This window comes from Chiloscyllium plagiosum, chromosome 9 (genome assembly GCF_004010195.1).
Source record: "Chiloscyllium plagiosum isolate BGI_BamShark_2017 chromosome 9, ASM401019v2, whole genome shotgun sequence".
NCBI lineage: Eukaryota > Metazoa > Chordata > Chondrichthyes > Orectolobiformes > Hemiscylliidae > Chiloscyllium > Chiloscyllium plagiosum.
Genome location: NC_057718.1, coordinates 39,807,538 through 39,830,290, shown reverse-complemented (window position 1 = coordinate 39,830,290; position 22,753 = coordinate 39,807,538). Strand labels below are relative to the sequence as shown.

Below are 22,753 nucleotides of genomic sequence, written 5' to 3'. Positions count from 1 at the left end.
ACTTCAAGAAAGATAGAAGAGGTAGGTGGGTAGTACAGGAGTCTTCTGTGGCTAACCCCATTTCAACAAGTATACTATTTTGGAAAATGGAAGGGGTGATGGACTTTCAGGGGAATGTAGCACAAACAGCCAATTTTCTGGTATCAAGACTGGCTTGAATGTAATGAGTGCATCAGGTTCCAAGTGATCAATTGTGTTAGGGGACTCTGTAGTCCGAGGCACAGAGAGACACACCTCTGCAGCCAGCAGTGAAAAATCAGAATGGTGTGTTGCTTCTCTGGTGCCAGAATCAAGGTTGTCTCACAGAGGGTACAGAAAGGGGAGAGGGACCAGCAGGAGGTCATTGTACACATTGGAACTGATGACATAGCGAAGGAAAAGGATGAGATTCTAAAGAGGGGGTATAGAAAGTTAGGCAGGAATTTAAAAAGGAGATCCTCTAGGGTAATAATATGTGAATTACTCACAGCGCTATGAGGTAGTGAGATTAGGATTAGGAGGATAGAGTAGATGAATGTGTGGCTGAGGAGCTGGTGCAGGGGAGAATGATTTATGTTTTCGGATCATTGGAATCTGTTCTGGGGTAGAAGTGACCTGGACAAGAAGTACAGATTGCACCAGAATTGGAAGGGGACTAATATACTAGCAGGGAGATTTGCCAGAACTGCTTGGGAAATAGATCAATCTGAGACTGATACAGTTGGGAAAAAGAGCAAGTCAAACAGTCAGGGCAGGCAGAAACAAAGCAGAAAATAAGGTAGGGAACTGATAAATTAAACTGTATTTACTTCAATGCAAGAGGCCAAACAGAGAAGGCAGATGAAGTCAGGGAACAATGGACTTGGATATCATCGCATTTGGCTCAGGGATGGATAGGACTAGCAGCTAAATGTTCCAGGATACAAATGCTACAGGATGGATAGAAAGAGGGGCAAGAGAGGAAGGGGAGTGGCCTTTTTGTTAAGGGATAGCATTACTGCTGTAATTGGGGAGGATATTCCTAGGAATATATCCAGTGAAGTTATTTGGGTGGAACTGAGAAATGAGAAAGGGATGATCACCTTATTGGAATTGAATTATAGACCCCCTAGTACTCAACAGCAAATTGAGAAACAAATTTGTAAGGAGATTTCAGTTATCTGTAAGAATTATATGGTGGTTATGGAAGATGATTTTAACTTTCCAAACATCGACTGGGACTGCCATAGTGTTAAGGGTTTATATGGAGAGGAATTTGTTAAGTGTGTCCAAGAAACCTACTAGAGAAGGTGCAAAACTTGACCTGCACTTGGGAAATAGGGCAGGGCAGGTGACTGAGGTGTAGTGGGGGAGCACATTGGGGCCAGTGAACAGAATTCTATTAGTTTCAAAATAGTGATGGAAAAGGATAGACCAGATCTAACAGTTGAAGTTCTAAATTGGATGAAGGCTAATTTTGATGGTATTAGGCAAGAACTTTCAAAAGCTGATTGGGTGCAGATGTTTGCAAGTAAAGGGATGACTGGAAAATGGGATGCCTCCAAAAATGAGATAACAAGAGTCCAGAGACAGCAAATGTCTGTTCGGGTGAGAGGAAAGGCTGGTAGGTATAGGGAATGCTGGATGACTAGAGAAACTGAGGGTTTGGTTAAGAAAAAGTAGGAAGCATATGTCAAGTATAGACAGGAGAATTCAATTGAATCCTGAGAAGAGTACAAAGGCAGTAGGCGTATACTTAAGAGGGAAATCAGGAGGGCAAAAAGGAGACATTAGATAGCTTTGGCAAATCAAGTTAAGAAGAATCCAAAGGGTTTTTACAAATACATTAAGGACAAAAGTTTAACTAGGGATGAATAGGGCCCCTCAAAGATCAGCAAGGCAGCCTTTGTGTGGAGCCGCAGGAGATGGAGGAGATACTAAACAAGTATACTGCAGCTGTGTTTTTACTGTGGAGAAGGACATTGGAAGATATAGAATGTGGGGAAATAGATGGTGACATCTTGAAAGATGTCCATATTACAGAGGAGGAAGTGCTGGATGTCTTGAAAAGCATTAAGGTAGATAAATCGTTTGGATCTAAATGGTGTACCCTAGAACTCTGTGGGAAGTTAAGGAAGTGAATACTGGGCCCCTTGCTGAGATAGTTGTGTCATTGATAGTCACAGGTGAGGTGCCGGAGGACTGGTGGTTGGCTAACATGGTACTATTATTTAAGAAAGGTGGTAAGGACAAGCCAGGGAACTATAGACCAGTGAGTCTGACATCGGCGGTGGGCAGGTTGTTGGAGGGAATCCTGAGGGACAGGATTTAGACGTATTTGGAAAAGCAAGGTCTGATTAGGGACAGTCAACATGGCTTTATGTGTGGGAAATCATGTCTCACAAACTTGATTGAGTTTTTTGCAGAAATAACAAAGAGGATTGATGGGGGAAGAGCGGTAGATGTGATCTATATGGACTTCAGTAAGACATTCGACAAGGCTCCTCATGGGAGACTAGTTAGCAAGATTAGAGCTCATGGAATACAGGGAGAACTAGCCATTTGGATACAGAACTGGCTGAAAGGTGGAAGACAGAGGGTGATGGTGGAGGGCTGTTTTTCAGACTGGAGGCCTGTGACCTCCAGTACAAGGATCGGTGCTGGGTCCACTACTTTTCGTCATTTATCTAAACGATTTGGATATGAACATAGGAGATATAGTTAGTAAGTTTACAGATGACACCAAAATTGGTGGTGTAGTAGACAGGAAAGAAGGTTTCTTCAGGATCTTGATCAGAGGGCCAATGGGCTGAGGAGTGGCAGATGAAGTTTAACTTAGACCAATGCAAGATACTGCATTTTGGAAAAGCAAATCTTAGCAGGACTTATACGCTTGATGGCAAGGTCCTAAGGAATGTGGCTAAACAAAGAGACCTTGGAGTGCAGGTTCATAGCTCCTTGAAAGTGGAGTCGCAGGTAGACAGGATAGTGAAGAAGGCATTTGGTATGCTTTCCTTTATTGGTCAGAACATTGAGTACAGGAGTTGAGAGGTCATGTTGTGGCTATACAGGATGTTGGTTAGGTCACTCTTGGAGTATTGCATGCAATTCTGCTCTCCTTCCTATTGGAAAGATGTTGTGAAACTTGAAAGTGTTCAGAAAAGATTTCCAAGGATGTTGCCAGAGTTGGAGGATTTGAGCCATAGGGAGAGGCTAAATAGGGTGGGGCTGTTTTCCCTGGAGCGTTGGAGGTTGACGGGTGACCTGATAGAGGTTTATAAAATCATGAGGGGCATGGATAAGATAAATAGATAAAGTCTTTTCCCTGGCGTTGGGGAGTCCAGAGCTAGAGGGCATAGGTTTAGAGTGAGAGGCGAAAGATATCAAAGGAACCCAAGGGGGCAACATTTTGACGCCAAGTATGGTACGTGTATAGAATGAGCTGCCAGAGGAAGTGGTGGACGCTGGTACAATTGCAGTATTTAAAAGGCATCTGATGGATGTATGAATAGGAAGGATTTGGAGGGATATGGGTCAAGTGCTGGCAAATGGGACTAGATTAGTTTGAGGATATCTGGTCGGCATGGTCAAGTTGGACCGAAGGGACTGTTTCTGTGCTGTGCAGCTCTATGACTCTGACTACTAGCAAATCATTTGGATAACCAGAAAGCAGACAAGAACATGGCATAAAGATTAAAGAAATATGATTTTTTTTATTTTAAAAGGAGCTCCTTGTCTTGTCTTAAGCTTTAGAATTTTGTCATTTCACCTGCTGACATAGATGAAGCTGTGCATCTAGCTTGTGCTAAGTCAGATCAACCGATGCTTCTAATCTCTGCATTTGCCAGATTTATTTCCAAATTCTTGCACATAGTGACTGACTTGATTTATTAAATGATGCATCTAGTGAGGTCTTATTCTCTTGTATCTTTTTCTGTTCATTCTGCTCCTCCACCATACCAGCATAAGGGAATGGCTTATTGGGTATGCCCAAAACTGCTCCAAAGACGTCTTCATGGCCTGTAGCAGTGTGATTTAAATATTTACCAGGGTTTTCAGACCTTAGGAAATTGAGAGAAGCAAATCCAGAAGTGGTATTGGAATGCCACTTGGTGCATGGTATCGATAAAGCTGGCCTTAAAAACTCAACTCTACTGGCTTGGTGAACTCAAACTCCAAGCGTGCACCTGTTTCCTTGGTCCTGGCATTGGACATGCTTATAATTTTCTTTCTATCCTTTCCCAAGTGCACAATGAAGAAGTCCATGGTTACAGTCATGACTTACATTTATGAATTTCTTTGGGATTCCTGGCACAGCACAGTGTTATGATCTTTATTGAGATCAAGAATTATTTTTAAAAATAGTTGCTGAAATAATGATATGATAACATTTCACTTACTAAATACTTACTACTCTAAAAAGCACCAGTGACCAAACCCTATTTACCTTTTTTTAGATTTGTATACTTTAAATCATCACATGAAATGCCCCCTCCCCCCTTTCTTATTCTTAACCTAACTGAAAAAGCACATTTACAGGTTTACTTTCCACTGTCCTTCTCCCAGATCAATCCAAAATAATTCTTAGTTCCCAAGGGCTTATTCCTCCTCTTTTCTCCGCGAGATAACTTGAGATTTGGAACTGTTTTTTAAAGTGAGGATTTCTTTCACTGGAGATTACCCTCTTACCCAAACTCAGTGATTTTTTTTTATTCCAACTTTGTTTACTTTGTTTTCATGCTTCCCCACCACCCCCACAAAAAAAGATTTTAGTCTTAATTAATCAAAGAGTGAGTGTCCACCCACATTCCTGTGTGATGAACTGCAGAGACTTTCTTTTTTGACCTCGAACTGCTCCTGCTCTCCCACATGCAAACGTCTATTCTGGAAAAACCTGCAGCTTGATCTCTACAGTGGCTCCCCCTTCAAATCTTCTCCATGGAAAAGTGATTCTCTCAGGCCATGTATTTCGGTTAAAATGCTGATTAGCTATCCTGACCACTCATTCATTTTGGAACTAAATGCATAGTGTAAAGCGCAACTGACTAGAATTTTACCTTTTCAGTTTTTTCTGGGACTTTGGAACCTCAATCTGTGTGTTACCAGTGGAGAAACCTGCCATTGACCCATAAGTACATATGCTTTGCACTTTTTCCCAGGTAAAACAAGCTGAGCTTTCCTTTAATCTCTAATAATCAAGCCTTCCATCCTTCCTGTCAGGCAAACTTCAGTTCAGGTTACGTGACCCCTTGATTTTACCTGAAATTTCAGGGCATAACACAATATTTTAAACTGCACAATTGTAACCAAGGAAAGTGTTAATAGGTATGAGGGAATTCAATGGGATCAGTTTTTTGGGTTGCATTATTTTGGTAGCTAAAAAGAAAGCCATATTCCAATTCAAAGCAAAAGGAGAGTGGATGATCAGTGCTATTGTCTTTACTTTCGATCTGTGAACAACTGTTCTCAGTCTTCAAATGATGGTATTGGCCTGTCACCTATTGTGCTTGCCTTTTATTACCTAATGCTATTTGTGACAGCTTCAAGATAGATTGCTATTGGAAACTTCCTGAACTGTGACAGGTTGAAGCTCAGACTCAAGATAAAAGAGTGCTATAGAAACACTCAGAAGCCATTTTTTCTGATTTTCTTGTAACATACTGTGCCAAACTAAGTAAAATAATGTGAGGTGATATTAGCTCATGTCCGCCATCCACATTATTTAGAAAGAAGTTGAAAAACTATAATCCTAAAATTACTTCTGTTCATGTAAGTCAAACATCAGCAACAACAGCAAATTGTATTTATGTAGCACCTTTAACTTTATAAGACATCCCAGATTGCACCATAGCAATATAGAACAAAAATTGACAGAGTCAAACAAGGAGATATTAGGACAGATGACTCAATGCTTGATCAAAGAGGTAAAGTTTTCAAAGAATCTTTAAAGGATTAAATGGAGGTGGAGAGGTTTAGCAAAGGAATGTCACAGCTTGGGGTATCCGCAGCTGAAGGCTGAGCCTTTGGTGAAACAATTGAAATTGAAGATGCTGAAGGGGCTGAAGCTGGGAATGTGGAGATAACTCTGGGTTCTTGGGCTGGAGGAAGTTACAGACATAAGGAGAGCATTACACATGGAGCAATTTGAAAACAAGGATGAGGATTCAATTTGAGGTATTGCTCAACCAAGAGATGTGCGTGCACACGTCTGAAGGGTGAGGAGAACTTGGTGCAAGTTAGGCATGTTAGGTTTATTGCAGGATGGATAATGATAAGGAATCCATTGGAATAGTCATATCTCAAGGTAACCAAGATATGAATGAGTGTTTCAGAAGAGTGGAGACATGGTGAAGGCAGGCTGTTTCACAGAAATACAATTGATAGTCTTAGTGATGGTGTGGATATGTGGTCAGAAACTGATCTCGAGGTGAAATACAACATCAAGGTAGTAAGCAGTCTGTATCAACCTCCGATATGTCCAGAGATAGAGATGAGTACCAAGAAATGTTATCATAACACACATTATTTCAGGACTGTTGCACTGCAGCCTGGAGTCCACTGAGGACTGTTGGGAAACACCAGAATCAGCTGTGTTGGCATTATTTCATTGGTCACGGCTTGCAGCCCACATAACCGCTGTATAATTCTGATTCTTGAAGTCAGGGAGTGTATTTTTGTGAATAATTATGATTTTGAAATTTCCACAGTGAAAAAGTGATGTGATGTTTGCTTTTCAAGGATAATACAAACCAAGTATTATTAAAGGCAAGTGAAGTAGATGCTAAATACAGTGAATTAAAGAGTAAAAATAGTTTCTTAAATCTTGCATGTTTCCAAAATTTTATGTGATAATCTAATTAGAATAAAGCAATAAACTATAAAAGAAATACTTCTAACAGTAAAAATTTAAATCAGCAAATTGTTTCAGGACAGCAGTTAAACTGGTTGCAATAGAAGACAGTAACAGTATTGGTAGAAAATATATATAGAAACTTTTAAAGCACATGAATGTAGAAACATGGAAAACAGGAGCAGACGTAGGCCATTCAGCCCTCTGATCCTCTTCCGCCATTTAATACAATCACGCTCAGCATCCAAGTCAGTACCCTGTTCTCACATACCTTTGATCCCTAGGACTATATCTATTTCCTTGTTGAAAACATGAAATCGTATTAGAAGTTTACAGGCTTCCAGGAGATCATCCTTCATTCTTCAAAGCTCCAGTGAATATAGACACGCGAATCCAGTCTTTCTTTACAGTTCTATATTTTTGTTACAAAATTTACTTTTTGTGACTAGTCCAAGGTTTTCTTTATTACCTAAGTTTATGATCCATCCATTTTTTTGGGATCTGATGAGATTCAACAAAAATGGCACCTCATTGTGCAGTTTTGTTTTAATGTAACAGGTATTTGCAGCAATCTTATCATTTGTCACATTTCAGGACCCTTTTTTTCCTTAGGAAATCCAATATTGCACTGTGAATCCAAAATCAGATGCAAAGTGGTTCATATGGTAATCGGATACTCCTTGTGCACTTCCCCAGAGAGCAAGTGATAAACAGTTTGGTGGACTGTTTCGTGAGGAAAAAGCATCCATTGAATGAACAGTCGAATAAAGTGAGCACATGACCAAACAAAAACTGTCTTTCATGCACCAAAGCCAAGTATTGTGAAAGCTGAAAATGTTTAATGGGTTGGACACAAACTGTGGACAGAGAAACCAAGTTAACAAATATGATTTGTGATCTTTTATTGGAAATTGAAAAAGTAACTAATATAGTTGTATTTAGCAAAAAGTAAAAGGGAAAGTCTGTGTTACGTTTTTCAGGATTTCAAGACAGTTTTTCAGGTTCCTGCAATTCACACAACGTCTGCACGCTTCTCTGGTTTCCTTACGTGCCCCATTGCCATTCCCTTTGATCTTGCACCATAATCTCTTCTGTCCTCCATCCTATCATTGATGTTCCCTTTTTTCCCTTGTCCTCGCCCTATCATTTTAACCTACACAAAACCTACTGCATTTCTAGTTTTCTAGATAAAAGGTCACAGACCTGAAATATTAACTCTTTCTCCACAGATTTAAACATCACAAGTTATAGTCCAACAGGTTCATTTGGAAGCACTGGCTTTCGGAGTGCTGCTCCTTCATCAGGTGGTTGTGGAGTATAAGATTGTTAAGACACAGAATTTATAGCAACAGTTTACAGTGTGATGTAACTGAAATTATGTATCGAAAACTACCTGGATTGTTTACTGTCTCTCATCTTTTAGAATGCGCATGTTGGTTTCAGTTCTTTCAAATCATGTTCTCCACAGATGGTGTCGGAGCTGCTGTGTAGAGTAGATTTTGTTTGTCAATTCTGATATATACAACTGATATAGTCAAAAAACGAGACAACTTCTCTCTTTTCCATGGAGCTGCACACAGTGCCCAGCTGTAGAAAGCAGCAGAGGGAAAGTGGTTTTGTTCCTGGAATATAAGGCAGAAATTAAGCAAGTCAACCCACTCAAATGGGATTGTTGTGGATGGCCTTTGTTTTGAACTCTAGGCTCTGATCACATTGGTTACTGTACATGTTTCAGATTACTGTGGAACCAATCTGACCCAAACTACACCTTGTATGTTCTTTCTCACAGTAGTGACTACACTACAAAGGCACTTCATTCATTGTAAAATATTTTGCAATGTCCTTGGATTTTGCTAGATCTATCCTTGCTAGATAAATGCAAGTCTTTCTTTTGTTAACTTATGTTAACTTCTCCCATCTTCAGAAATTTAAAAGATTCAGTCTTGATCATGTTATTATTGTGGCCTGGTGACATAGAAGTAAGATTAGAACACTGAGCCAAGTCCCATAAAAACAAAGCCCTCGTTCCACTTAGAGAATGCAAATATATGGCAGTCTGAATTCATGAAAGTAACCTCCTGTTAGTAATCATTCATATTATATATGATAAATAAGTGTATCACATATTCTCCACTCAGGAAATAATGAATTGGGGAGTGGATAATATTTACTTCAAATTTGATACCAGAGATATGTACCAGAGAAATTCCATTAATAAACAATGGAAGGTGATGGTATAGTGGTATTATCGCTGGACTGTTAATCCAGAAACCCAGATAATATTCTGGGGACCTGGATTCAAAACCTGTCAGAGCAGGAAATTTGAATTCAATTTAAAAAAAAAGCCTGGAATTAAGAATCTAATGGTGACCATGAATCCATTGTCGATTGTTGGGGAAACCCATCTAGTTCTCTAATGTCCTTTAGGGAAAGAAACTGCCATCCTTATCTGGTCTGATCTACATGTGATTCCAGACCCACAGCAGTGTGGTTGACTTTGAACTGTCCTCTGGATAATTGGGGATGGGTAATAAATGCTGCCTAGCCAGTGATCCCCTCTTCCTGTGAATGAATAAACAAAAGAAAGGTAGAACCTTTGGAGATCATTGATTATCACCTCCAACTTCATGTCAAATCCTCAATTTCGATATCAAGTTTTATCCTCCTAAACATTATGTGCCATTCTTTCCCTCAGAAATAGGGAAAATTATGCTTTTTATCCCATGGTCCTGCAATCATTAATATTAAAATGGAAGCAATCTTGCTGTAACAACCTCAAAAGATAAATGTTTTACTGTCTTGGCCACTTAAGTTGATTTGTGAATGTAAAATCAATGGCATTGTTTATTCTGTGCAATTTAAATTACAAATACTCACCAGCCAAATATGCAAGTCCATGGATCACACAGTTGCGCCTTTAATTATGGATGTTTGAACAATTTGAATTCAGAAGCTTCTCGACAGATTTATTAATTTACGTGATGGTGCTCCATTGGATTTGGTTCTGACAGGAAATCTGAATCCATTGAACTTGGATCTGTATTGTCTATATACCATTTAGTATCTGTAAAGTCTACTAAGTGTTACATTTCCTGATGCAACTTCCAAATTATGTTAAAATTTGGTTAGGGGCCAAGAGCTTTTGTTGTTTTAAATTACATGAAATTTGAAATCCAAGGTACTTAATAAGAAAAGAGAACCTCAATTTCATGTTTTTAAACAAGAAAAGTCAGCTTTACGATACAAGATCACAAAACTAAAACAATTCACTATATTTGTATACAATACATATTCTAACATCTACAATTAACATGATGTGAATGTAAGCTAAAGACAAACTTCAGTCAAACACCCCACAGAGCACATCATGTGGCAGATGTGGTCAAGATGGACCCCATGGATTTATCAGCAACCCACCAAACATTATTGATGCTGAATTATCAATCTCATTAAAATCTTTCCCACTTGACAAGACTTCCAATCTGCATTTTCAAATATGTATCATTAGTACTCTTCAACAATACCTAATGACGTGAATTCCTCCTCCTTCTTTGGCTGCAAGTCTCTTTGATTGTCAGGTTTCTAAAACATAAAATACCCCATTGGCTGCTCACATCTACCTGCTCAATCTCTCCTCCTGAGAGTGCATCTCACTACATTAACATGGTAGCAGCCCGGCAACAGGGAACAGATGAATGATTCTGCGTGAATAGGCTGGCAACATCCGTAGTTTGCTCAGAACTCCCATTTCCAGAATTGTACCAAATAATACTGCTTGTGGGCTTCCTTCACCACCCCTCTCAGCTGCACTGAACCACCATTGTCACTACAAAACTACATCACTTCAGCTCTACTGAACTGTTAAGTGCACTCAGGTTTCAGACCCCTAACTGTCCAACAGCATGGAGCCTTCTCACATAGCATCTTAACTTTGTGAATCTCTCTCGCCCTGCTCCTAACACACCTTCATGGAAACTGACTGACTCTTTAACAATTGCTATCCATTGGCCCACATGTTGATCAGGTAACCAATCAACTGTGTCTAGAGAGTCCTACCCTTATTACTAGGCAAGACCAAACTTTCCAAGCATCAATCCTGTTGCTAAAGGTTTTTCACTTGTGGAAGTGGGTGCTTCTGGCTTGGTGAGGATTTATTGTCCATCCCTGGTTGCCCTTAAGGTGGTAGTGGGCTGCCTTCTTGAACTGCTGCAGTCTGTGTGCTGTAGGTTGACCTACAATTCCATCAGGGAGGGAATTCCAGGATTTTGACCCAGTGACAGTGAAGGAATGGTAGTTATATATCCAAGTGAGAATGGTGAGTGGCTTGGACAGGAATATATCAACTACCCTTGTCTGTTCAAATGGTAATACAACGTACTGACTAATGATCTTTGGTGAACTCTGCAGTCTATCTTAAATATTTTACGTACTGTTCCTACTGTGCATAAGTGGTGGAGTGACTGAAATTTAGTAGAAATGGTGTCAATCCAGTGGGCTGCTGTGTCCTGAATCATGTCAAGTTTCAGAAGTGTTGTTGGAGCTGCACTCATCAGCAAGAAAGAGTATTCCATCCTGACTTGTGCCTTGTAGATGGTAAACAGACTTTGGGGAGTCAGGAGGTATGTGGCTCTGCAGTATTCCTCGCCACTGGACCTGCTCTTGTCAACACTGTATTTATATGGCAAGTCACTGGTAATCCTCAGTGATAGTGGGGAATTCAGAGATAGCAATGCCATTGAATATCAAGGGGCAGTGATTAGAGTGACTGTCTCTTATCGGAGATTATCGTTGCCTGGCATTTGTGTGACATGGACATTACTTGGCATTTTTTGGATATTGTCCCAAGTCATGCTGTGTGGACATGGACTGCTTCATTTTCTGAGGAGTGGTGAATGGTGCTGAACATTGTGCAATCATTATTAAATATCCCCACTTTTGACCTTATGATAGAGGGCAGGTCATTGGTGATTCCCTTTAAGGTGTGAGGGGGCATGGGATGCTATCCTGAGGATCTTTGCAAAGATGTCCTGGAGCTCAGTGACTGATCTCCAACAACTGCCTTCCTTTGTGCTGGGTACAACTCCAACCAGCAAAGAGTTTTGTCCCGATTCCCATTGGCTCCAGTTTTTTTTCTAGATGCGATCTTGATGTCAAGAAGCACCACTCTGGCCTCACCTTTAGAATTCAATCCTTTTGCTCATGTTCAGACCAAGACTCTAATGAAGTCAGTCACGGAGTGGCCCTAGCAGAACCCTAACTGGATGTCACTGAGCAGGTTACTGTTGAGCAGATGCTGCTTGGTAGCACTGTTGAAGGCACCTTCCATCACTTTACTGATGATGGAGATTAGACTGAGAGAGTGATAGTTGATCCAGTTGGGTTCATTATGCCTTGTGTATAGGACATACCTGGTAGCTTTCCACATTGACGGTAGATGCCAGAGTTGTAATTATACTGGAAGAACTTGGCTAAGGGAACGACCTGTTCTGGAGCACACATCTTCAGTACAATTGCCAAAATATTGTCAGGACCCATAGCATTTGCGGTTTCCAATGCCTCTGGCTGTTTCTTGATATCATGTGAATGTTACAATGTCAATAAGTTACTGGATTGCATATCACAAGTGCACATTAAAAATGATCATATCACATGAAATGATAAATATTTTGTAACTGTGCACACCCCCACCCCCGCTCTCCCACACAGTGACACACACGTACTTTCTAGATTCAGTTCAATCCTATTTAGGTACTGGTATTTAGGTATTTTAGCAATTACCTGATTCAGTAGGTGGTGCATTGCTTGTTCTATTATTTGCTGAAAATGTGTTGCTGGAAAAGCGCAGCAGGTCAGGCAGCATCCAAGGAACAGGAGAATTGACGTTTCAGGCATAAGCCCTTTTCAGCTCTGATCTCCAGCATCTGCAGCCCTCACTTTCTCCTTGTTCTATTATTTGACCTTTTTGTCTGGCGTTTAGGTTATGCATGTTGTTATAGACCAGGCCAGACCCCCTTAAAACATTTCAAGAAACTAGCCTAGACCCTAACTTTGGTAGTTTTAAGCATGTATAAAGTGGATATTCCAAGAATGATGCAGCTGGCCAAACCAATTAGTTTTAAACAATACAGAATTTATTTACAAGATTACCGAATGAAACGCAAACAGAAGAGAACAGAATATAGAATAACTTAACCTGTCTGAAAATCCAACCAACTGCCACAACTGAATGTTGATATTCCTAAATCCTGCAACAATCCTCTTGGCAAAAAAGATAAAACAAAAGACAGGGTCTTGCAGGGGAGAGAGAGAGAGAGAGAGAGAGAGATGGCAGAGAGATCCAGCATGGAACACCTCCTTCCATGTAGTTCGCTCTTGGGCCAGCAGCATCAAAACTGACTGCTTTCAGTGAACAGCCAGACTGCTAAAACCAAACCAAACCAGAGAAAAGCTGAGCTGGGAGAACTGGCCACTCAGCTTTCATTGTATAATTTTTTTAAATCTTGAAAGCCTTTTTTCCTGAGGCAGCATCTGTTAGCTATAATCAAAATGGCCCTAAAACCCTTCAAACCTCGACTTTTCAGAATCTTTTACAACCCCTTTGGGGGAAAAAAGAAAGCCAAGGACAGCATAACCTTGTTGCAAGAGCAGCATCATCGCAATGTCAACATTGGTCTGTCACTGTGCGACAGAAAGATGTGATTTCCAGAGGCAATTACTGCAATTGAGAGATCATTGTTAATTTGGGCGGACTGTTCCAAATGCAGCAAATCTGAATGTGTCAGTTATGGGGTTTGCTCTTTGAAACGGCATGGACAAAACTAAATACATTGTTTATGACCCACCTGTATTAGTCAGTGAGTCTCCGGCCACTACTATTCACCTGATTCTGTGCAACCTTGGCCATAAATGTATTTTTTACCACTCAATGAACTGGAATGCCAGTACACAAAGCTGCTCACCAGCCTGACTCATTAAGTACTGACCAGGAAGCAATAATGCAAATCATGTTTTGTGCATTCCAAGGCTGTGAACATTTACAAAATGAATTTTGCTGGAACACATTTTGTAGTAAATGTAAATATATGAACATAGTTACTCATTTATCAGCAAATGTTTCCAAATTTGTATTTTATCTTGACGTGTAAAGAATTGGCAATTCTGGGTAATTGAACAGTTTTGGATATTGTTTTCTTAAGTGTCACTTAAGTACTACAGTATCCAGGTACAGAGGCAATTCTACTGCAATTGGCGTGTTGAATTTTCAGCAAACTAACTTGTAGAGCATCTGTTGGTGTGTGCCTTCCCTGCTTCATTGAGCTGGTTGCCTTTTTGAAACTGCCAGTTATTTTAGGTGTGAAAGGGATTTTGTTTTGCGAAACCATCCATGAATCTAGGTTGATTCAAGAGGAAAAGAAATTGTGCAAGAGGCTACAGTGGAAATAATGCCGTAATGTCATCAAGCATTTGAAGTATATTGGTTCTGATAGGCCACAGTAGAAGGAGCAAATAATCTGATGGCCTTTTAAATGCACCCAGTGTCTTGCTGTACCAGTGCACTATATAAATGCAAGTTTTCTTTTTAAATTATATGACCTGCAGTCATCCGTGTGAGATAAGCGGTATATTGGTTTTGTATATTGGACAAGAAACAAAGGGGATTAGTGGGGTGCAGTGTCACATTGCACAGATGGTCACAAATCAATGTGAAATATTTGTCAAAAAACTATGTTAAAGTATCTGTAATACACAGTGGTTTCACGATTAATTATGATCGAGCATTCTATTAGAAATAATTTTTTTACAGGTTGAAGTCTTAGGATTTTTTAAACTATTCAATATATTTACAGTGCCATAAATATGACAGTAATTCTAATTGTATCAGTCATAAGAATTCAAAAGCAGTGACAGGTTCGTTTGCATTCTGTGGGAAGATTCCCATCGCATAAAAGTCAAGAAAATAATTGGTTCCCCCGTTGTACGAACATTCAAAATGGATATACCACCTTGTTTTTTTTCCTGTCTAGTATTAATTGATGCTTGGACAACCATGACAAGACACAACCTATCCACACAGTGGCCTGGGGATTCCTCGGGAAGGCCAAATGCCTCAGTGGGGAAAAGCATGGGCAAAGTTGGAAAATCTATTTACAGTCATAGAGATGTACGGAAACAAAAACTTTGGTCCAACTCATCCGTGCAGACCAGATATCTTAAACTAATCTTGTCCAATTTGCCAGCACTTGGCTCATATCTCTTCTAAATCCTTCCTATTCATATACCCATCCAGATGCCTTTTAAATGTTGTAATTGCACCAGCCTCCACCACGTCTTCTGGCAACTCATTCCAAACACCTACCACACTGTGTGAAATAGTTGCCCCTTCGGTCCCTTTTTATATCTTTCCCCTTTTACCCTAAACGTTTGCCCTCTAGTTCTGGACTCCTCCAATCCAGGGAAAAGATCTTGTCTATTTAGCCTGTCCATGCTCCTCATGGTTTTATAAACCTCTAAAACCCCTCAGCCTCCGATGCTCCAGGGAAATCATCCCCAGCCTATTCAGCCTCTCTTTATAGCTCAAACTCTCCAACCCTGGAAAAATCCTTGTGAATCTGTTTTGAGCCTTATCTTATCAACATCCTTCTGATAGAAAAGAGACCAGAATTGTACACAGTATTTCAAAAGTAGCCTAACAAATTTCCTGTACACCCGCAACATGACCTCTGAACTCCTATACTTGATGCTGTGACCAGTAAAGGAAAACGTACTAAATGCCTTCTTCACTATCGTATCTTCCGGTGACTCCACTTTCAAGGAATTATAAACCTGCACTCCAAAGTCTCTTTGTTCAGGGGCACTCCCCAGGACCTATACCATTAAATGTATAAGTCCTGCCCTGATCTGCCTTTCCAAAATGCAGCACCTCACATTTATCTAAATTATATCCCTTGGATAATTAAAACAGTCCCAGTTCCCAGGCGGTCACTCTGTGTTAAATGTTGAAACACTTCTCTGTACTAGCCACAAAATGATCCCAGCTTCCTTTTGAAGTTGTACAGAAAATCAGTACCACCACAGAAGCTGGCATCATACTCCCTGGGTTCATCAGTGTCAGGACAGAAGAAGGAATGCAGTGGAAAGAACTGCTTAATCTCTCACATTTGGATAACTTAAGGGCATGGTCCTCCCCAACCTATCAATTATTTTTATTTTTATTCTTGCAAAACAGTGGCTGGTATGCTGTGTTGGCAACGACCTAGTATAACTGAAATGGTAATGGCAACTCTAATCTTCCTAAATTCTAGGTTCTGCTATATAGCAGATTCCCTCCATTCAGACATAAGTTTTGTCCAGTGCTATAAATAATTTGTTAAATTGTATCAGTGCAAAGTTTGGATATGTAGCCATTGTTATTTTTTGGGTGTCGTGGCTTTCTGGTCGAAAATGAAATCCACACACTTGTTTCTAGAGCAAGTTGTGTCAGATACTATGATGATTTAACTTGAATTTTATACAAGTCTTCCCATCTTTGAGCTTCATATTGCAACCTATGCCTTCTAATTGCACAGCGTTGAACATTGTTGAATAATAGCTAAGATCTTCCTCAGCACTCTTTACCAATACCATTCGCATGCAAACACAGAAATAAGGAACAAAAATAAGCCCTTCAGAACTGTTCTGCCATTCAGTGAGATCCTGGATTCCAAATTCCACATTCCCATCTATCCCTGATAATTCCTTTGAATCCCTTGTCTAACAACAATCTACCTACTCCACCTTAAAACTATTCAGTGACCCCGCCACCACCATTTCTGAGACAGTGTGTTCCAAAGTTGAGGGAAAATTCTCCTCATCGAAGTTCTAAAAGGGCAAGCCCTAATTTTAGAACAGTGCCCACAACCGCCGCCCCCCCCTTCCCCAAGTTGTCTATGTGCCCACTAAAGAAAGCAGCTTTTCCATGTACGCCTTGTGAAGACTCTTCAGGACCTACATGGGGATGTCATTAGGCATGGGAATTGAACTGATGCTATTGGCATCACTCTGCATCATAAACCAACCATCCATTCAACTGAGCCAACTAAATCGGGTAAATGAGTGAGAAAAAATAACATACTTTCTTGGTTTGTTTTAAATGCTAAAAAATCCTGCTGCTCAAACTATTTAGTTGATTCCCATATTCTGAGGGTGTGAAAACAGATACTTGCTTCATACAAAACATACTGCTTATGGGTAGTAAACAGAGCATACAAATTCTGATTCTGACTCAAGTATGCAGGAGTTTTTAATGCATCTAGCTAGGTAGAACATTTTTTCTTTCAAACAAAGTCTTTATGAAAAATTGTGGACGATATCAGATAAGAAATTGTGAAGTATGTGGATTTTTTTCTTGAATGCAAGAAAAATACTGTGGACTTAAAGATACTGACATGGGAACAATTCTGTATTCAGCATGAAATCATTATCTTGTCTATTGGCTAGTCAAACCCATATGCTCCTAGTCGCCTTGAAAATTTGACCAGATTAATCAAATACATCCTGTCTTTTATATACCCATATGGAGTCCCTTCGATCAAACTTAAATCACCATGTGATTTTAATATAATTTTAGATTCCAGAATCTGAATAGTGGTATGTTAGTTTGCTCTGTGTCTATAAAGGGGTTCAATGATTAACTTGTCAGCATTTCTGTAGCTGTAATGATTGGTTTTAAAAGAATAGTATTAGAGAATTATTTTCTGGAGAATAATGGGGTTTATTTACTGTTGGAGAGTTCTACCAACAAACTGAATAAACAGGGATGTGTTTCAAGCTTTTGTTAGAAGATTCTGAACTTTATTTTAGCTTGACCTAACATCCATGACTTAAATAAAGCTTTTTTAGTTTCAGGATTTGCAGAAATCTTGGTTGAAGCTGCACATGTAAAACATCTGCTCCTAATGAAAGGAGATGGACTGGTACTGTTAGGAAACAGATCATCTCACTGTAAGAGTTTTAGTTTTAAAATTCTGGACCAGATGTGTTTGGCTGAAACCCTGAAGACATTATTTGAAGCTGGGGAAGTCAAAACTATGTTAAATCAGGGGTCAGACAATAGATTCTTAAGACTGGGACTTGAAGTTACAGTTAAATTAAACCCTTTCGAGATGATAGAGATGAATTATCTGTGATGAGAGTACTATAAAGGGAGGCTGTTGGAAATAATAAGATTGTATTTTAGTTTGAAATCTTCAAACTTGTGTTATTTGTGAATAATTTAGCTTATTCTAGTTTATCCTCATTTCTTTGACAAACTTCTGTTTTATTTTCAAAACTAAATCTGCAGCATGTTTCAGTGAAAGACCACCCCGTTAAAAACAAACAACAGTGATATTACCTATCAATCTAGATTTCATTCTGGGATCTGACTAGTCCAGTAATAAGAGGAAAGTGAGGACTACAGATGCTGGAGATTTGAGTAAAGGGTGTGGTGCTGGAAAAGCACAGCAGGTCAGGCAGCATCCGAGGAATCGATGTTTCGGGCAAAAGCCCTTCATCAGGAATGAGGCAGGTAGCCTCTGGGGTGGAGAAATAAATGGGAGGGGGTGGGGCTGGGGAGAAGGTAGCGGAGAGTGCAATAGGTGGGTGGATGTGGGGGTAAAGGTGATCGGTCAGAGGGCAGGGTGGAGCGGATAGGTGGGAAGGAAGATGGACAGGTCATGAGGGCGGTGCTGAACTGGAAAGTTGGAACTGAGATAAGCTGGGGGAGGGGAAGTGAGGAAACTGGCAAAATCCACATTGATGCCATGAGGATGAGGCGTTCTTGCTCCAGGTGTCGGCGGTAAGGGAGTGGCGATGGAGGAGGCCCAGCACCTGCATGTCCTTGGCAGAGTTGGAGGGAGAGTTGAAATGTTCAGCCACGAGGCAGAGGGGTTGGTTGGTGTGGGTGTCCCGGAAATGTTTTGTGAAGCGCTAGGCATCCTGTGTCCCCAATGTAGAGGAGACCATAGCAGGAGCAACGGCTACGGTAAATGACGTGTGGAAGTGGGGAGACAGGATGCCTACTTGCAGAGCACTTGAGAGAACATCTCCGGGACACCCACACCAGCCAACCCCATTGCCCCGTGGCTGAGCACTTCAACTCCCCCTCCCACTCCACCAAGGACGTGCAGGTCCTGGGCTGCCTCCATCGCCACTCCCTTACCAGCCAACGCTTGGAGGAAGAATGCCTGATCTTCTGCCTCCGGACACTCCAACACCATAGCATCAATGTGGATTTCACTAGTTTCCTCATTTCCCCTCTTCGCACCCCCCCCCCCCCACCATATCCACTTCCAACCTTACAGCTCAGCACTGCCTTCATGACCTATTCTACCTGTCCACCTTCCTTCCACCTATCCGCTCCACCCTCCCCTCCGATATATCGCCTTTACCCTCACCTTTATCCACCTGGCGCACCATAAGCATCTTTTCCCCCCAGCCCCACCTTCTTCCATTTACCTCTCCACCTCCTAGGCTTCCAGCCTCATTCCCATTGAAGGGCTTTTGCCCAAAACGTCGATTTTCCTGCTCCTGGAATGCTGCCTGACCTCTTGTCCAGTAATAACATCAGCCGGATCATAACAGTTGCTTATTTATTTTGGTTCACTTCTGCTTTAATCCTTGTGTTTTGCCATCTTCTTCAGTTATGAGAATAGTACTAATCTATTGAATCTGCTGTTTTCTTCACGCACATGGTTGACATGCTGCATCAATCTTTAATGGACTGACATTTCCAATTACAAGCCTCACTTCCTCTTTATTTATCTATTCAAAAAACTTCTGCTTTCAGTTTTTATGTCCTTTGAAGATTTTTACATGTTTGCTTTTGGTTCCTAATTACATTCTTTCTAACATTGTTACTTTCAATAGCTGTTTCAACTGTTCGATGGCCCCTTTTCCTTCCCTCGATATTAACCTTTTTTTATTGATATTCTCTCTTTCTTCTTTTGTTGGCTGTGGTTGCTTAACTAGACAAGTGAAGCCAGTTGCCTTTTAGGGTGTGGACTAGTTTTGTGTCATGCCAAATCCTCAATGAATACCTCACATTGTTTGTAGCTTTAGCCCACTAATTGTTCAACCCAGTTTACCTTCAAAACATTGCCTTGCTTAAATGTAAAACCTCGATTTATAATTCTTCCTTTTCCTTTTAAAACATAATGATCGTAGTACAATGTAATGAAACTATTTGTAAGATGCACTTTTATCATGAGATTGTTAACTAATTATGCTCATTACACAGCATTAAATTCAATATGGCCTGCCCACCTCAGAGCCAAAACACACTGGTTGAGTTTCTAGATCTAGAAAACAATCCAGTACACATTGTAAAAATTCATTGCCTTTACTACATAATCTAATCTACTTCTCCTCATCTATAAAAAATTAAAATAAGGTTCTATTGTTACCACTTTAATTTTACTACAGGTTTCTCAGACCTCAATATTTGTATGCTACATGACTCACTACTCCATAACTTTCAAAATTTAGAGGCAAAACACCCTGTAGGTTTGGGATTCCGGGCCCACTGATTGCTAAAACAGGGAGACGATTCTTCATCAGTTAGGGTTTAAATTTATTAAAGAGGAGTTTAGATATGATGCATTCATTAATTAGACAGGAACGTTTATAGGCCATGATAGTAAAAGGCAGTTCATTGATCTCAGAGGATGGGACAGTTGGCTTAAGTTTGTGTAATTTTCAACAGCTTCCCTGGCTCTTGCTCCATCTTTCCAAGTCCATCTGAAGAAAGCAGCTGTCTGTCGAACAATGCCACCCAAAGTAAGAACCTGCCCCCCACACACGCACGCATTTGCATGCACACACACACAACACTCACACTCGTACTTACACACACACTCACCCCAATGTGGACTTAATATCTAGGACTGTTAATGTGCCCTATGTCAATCATCTTTTCTAATTGATGAATACAGGACCGGTACTCAGGATATCAGAACAGTCAACTCCCTCTCGAGTCTATTCCAGTTGAGTGAAGTTTTGATTCTTTATACCCATTTATCTATGTAATTGTTCAGAAAGGAACTGCTCTTACCAACTTAGTGATGTGGAAATGGAAGCCTGAGCCAAGAGAATTGTGTGTTTCCAAGACTGTCTGTGTTAGTTTCTAGAGATTAAAACTCTTTCTCTGCTGAGTTTGCCTTATGCGTATTAATTTTGAATGAGTTGATTTTACTAATTCTAAGAAGAAATTTTTTTTAAAAGGCCCAATTTCTTGGACTGAATTAGTCTTGTATTCTTCTACATTCCTTAACCTATGACATTTACTGTCAGACAAGCTGCACTGAAATCCCTTCTTTGTAATAGCAATGACACTGTATCTCTGCAGCAGAATTGGTTTCTAAGTCATGATTTAGAGCTTGTATCTAGTTAAATGTCCCAGTTATTTGCCCTGTTGGTCCCCTTTCTCTCATTTTTGACTTAACATGAAGTTTTTTTCTCCAGCCTTCCTAATCTGTCTAAATGTTTACCCACAGTGCTATCTGTCCTCTGGTTGAAGAATTTGAATAATTTCCAATGGACCTATAACGATATCAGGGTGACCAAGATGAGTGTTCAAACATTAATATACGCTGGAGGTTTCTTCTGCTAAAGGACTCAGCAACTGGGGAAAGTTTAGTGTTCGTCTGTCTTCAGTTACATTGCAATATTTCAATGAGTCCAATGGCACCAAGTGTGCAATAGGTATTTGTGTTAATACTTTCTCACATTGCTTACTGGAAGCTAAAATTCTCTTCAGGGCATTAGAAAAAATATTCAGCACAGCCATGCCGGCTGTATGCTTGCAAATCTGGTGCTGGAAACTTTCATTTGTGCTTCACAGTGACTCAATTTCAATATTGTTCAATTGCTGTGGCATCAATGAGAGGGTGAAGGATTGGTGGGGGAGAGTTGTGAGAATTGGGGGAGCTGGGACAGAGAGATTTGAGAGTTGGTGATTCAGGGAGAGCAGGGTGCTGAGGAGGGGAAGAGAGATGTGAGAGCAGGGCATGGGAGGGTTTGCTGCTCTAAACTTTGTCTGGATTCATCGCCAGCAATGCAGAATTCCTTCACTTTCTCTGTGACAATGAAGTCTCTCCCTTATTTGGCAACAAAGCTGATAGCATGATTCTGTGACAATCTCACTCTTCCTCCTTAAAACTTCTAGAACAATACATACAATAATACCCGCCTGATCCCAAGTCACAGGAATCAATCAAACTAATGGTATGCACCAGAAGATAGTGAGAGCCACTTGGGATGTTTGAAAGTTTTAATTTGGCCATGTATTGAATTTTAAAAGATAGCTATAGATTCTTTATGATGCAATTATTCTGAAAGATATTTTGGGACTTAAATGCAGATATTGATTATGAAAGCGAAGCATATTTGTATGCAGTATGACAAGGGTGATCCAACTAAGCTTCGATATATATCAAGTAGCACTCCTAATGTATTCCTAAAATACAAAATACTAGATGTGCAATGAAAGTCACTTTCCCAAAACAAAGCATGTAATAATGGGTGGGTTACATTCCTGACTTGTAAGTTTATGCATTTGAAGACCAACTCAAAAATCCTCATCATCTTCTTAGCAGGACTTATACACCTAATGGTAAGGTCCTAGGGAGCGTTGCTGAACAAAAAGACCTTGGAGTGCAGGTTCATAGCTCCTTGAAAGAGGAGTTGCAGATAGATAGGATAGTGAAGAAGGCATTTGGTATGCTTTTCTTTATTGATCAGTGTATTGAGTACAGAACTTGGGAGGTCATGTTGCAGCTGTACAAGACATTAGTTAGGCCACTGTTGGAATATTGCATGCAATTCTGGTCTCCTTCCTATCAGAAAGATGTTGTGAAACTTGAAAGGGTTCAGAAAAGATTTACAAGGATGTTGCCAGGGTTGGGAATTTGAGCTGTAGGGAGAGGCTGA

The 22,753-nt window shown here is 40.3% G+C and overlaps 1 protein-coding gene across 7 annotated transcripts in view; it reads left to right on the top strand.

Moving 5' to 3' along the window:
- The window catches only part of mark1 (MAP/microtubule affinity-regulating kinase 1), a 214,747-nt gene that overhangs the window by 78,908 nt on the left and 113,086 nt on the right, over positions 1-22,753 (top strand). Inside the window, exon 4 of one of the 7 annotated variants that reach the window (XM_043695773.1) lies at positions 7,421-7,564. The exons of the other annotated variants lie outside the window; for them this stretch is intronic. Coding sequence (XP_043551708.1) covers positions 7,421-7,477 — 57 coding nt within the window. The 3' untranslated portion in view covers positions 7,478-7,564. Of the gene's footprint in view, positions 1-7,420; positions 7,565-22,753 lie in introns of those variants that run through there. 7 annotated transcript variants of the gene reach the window in all.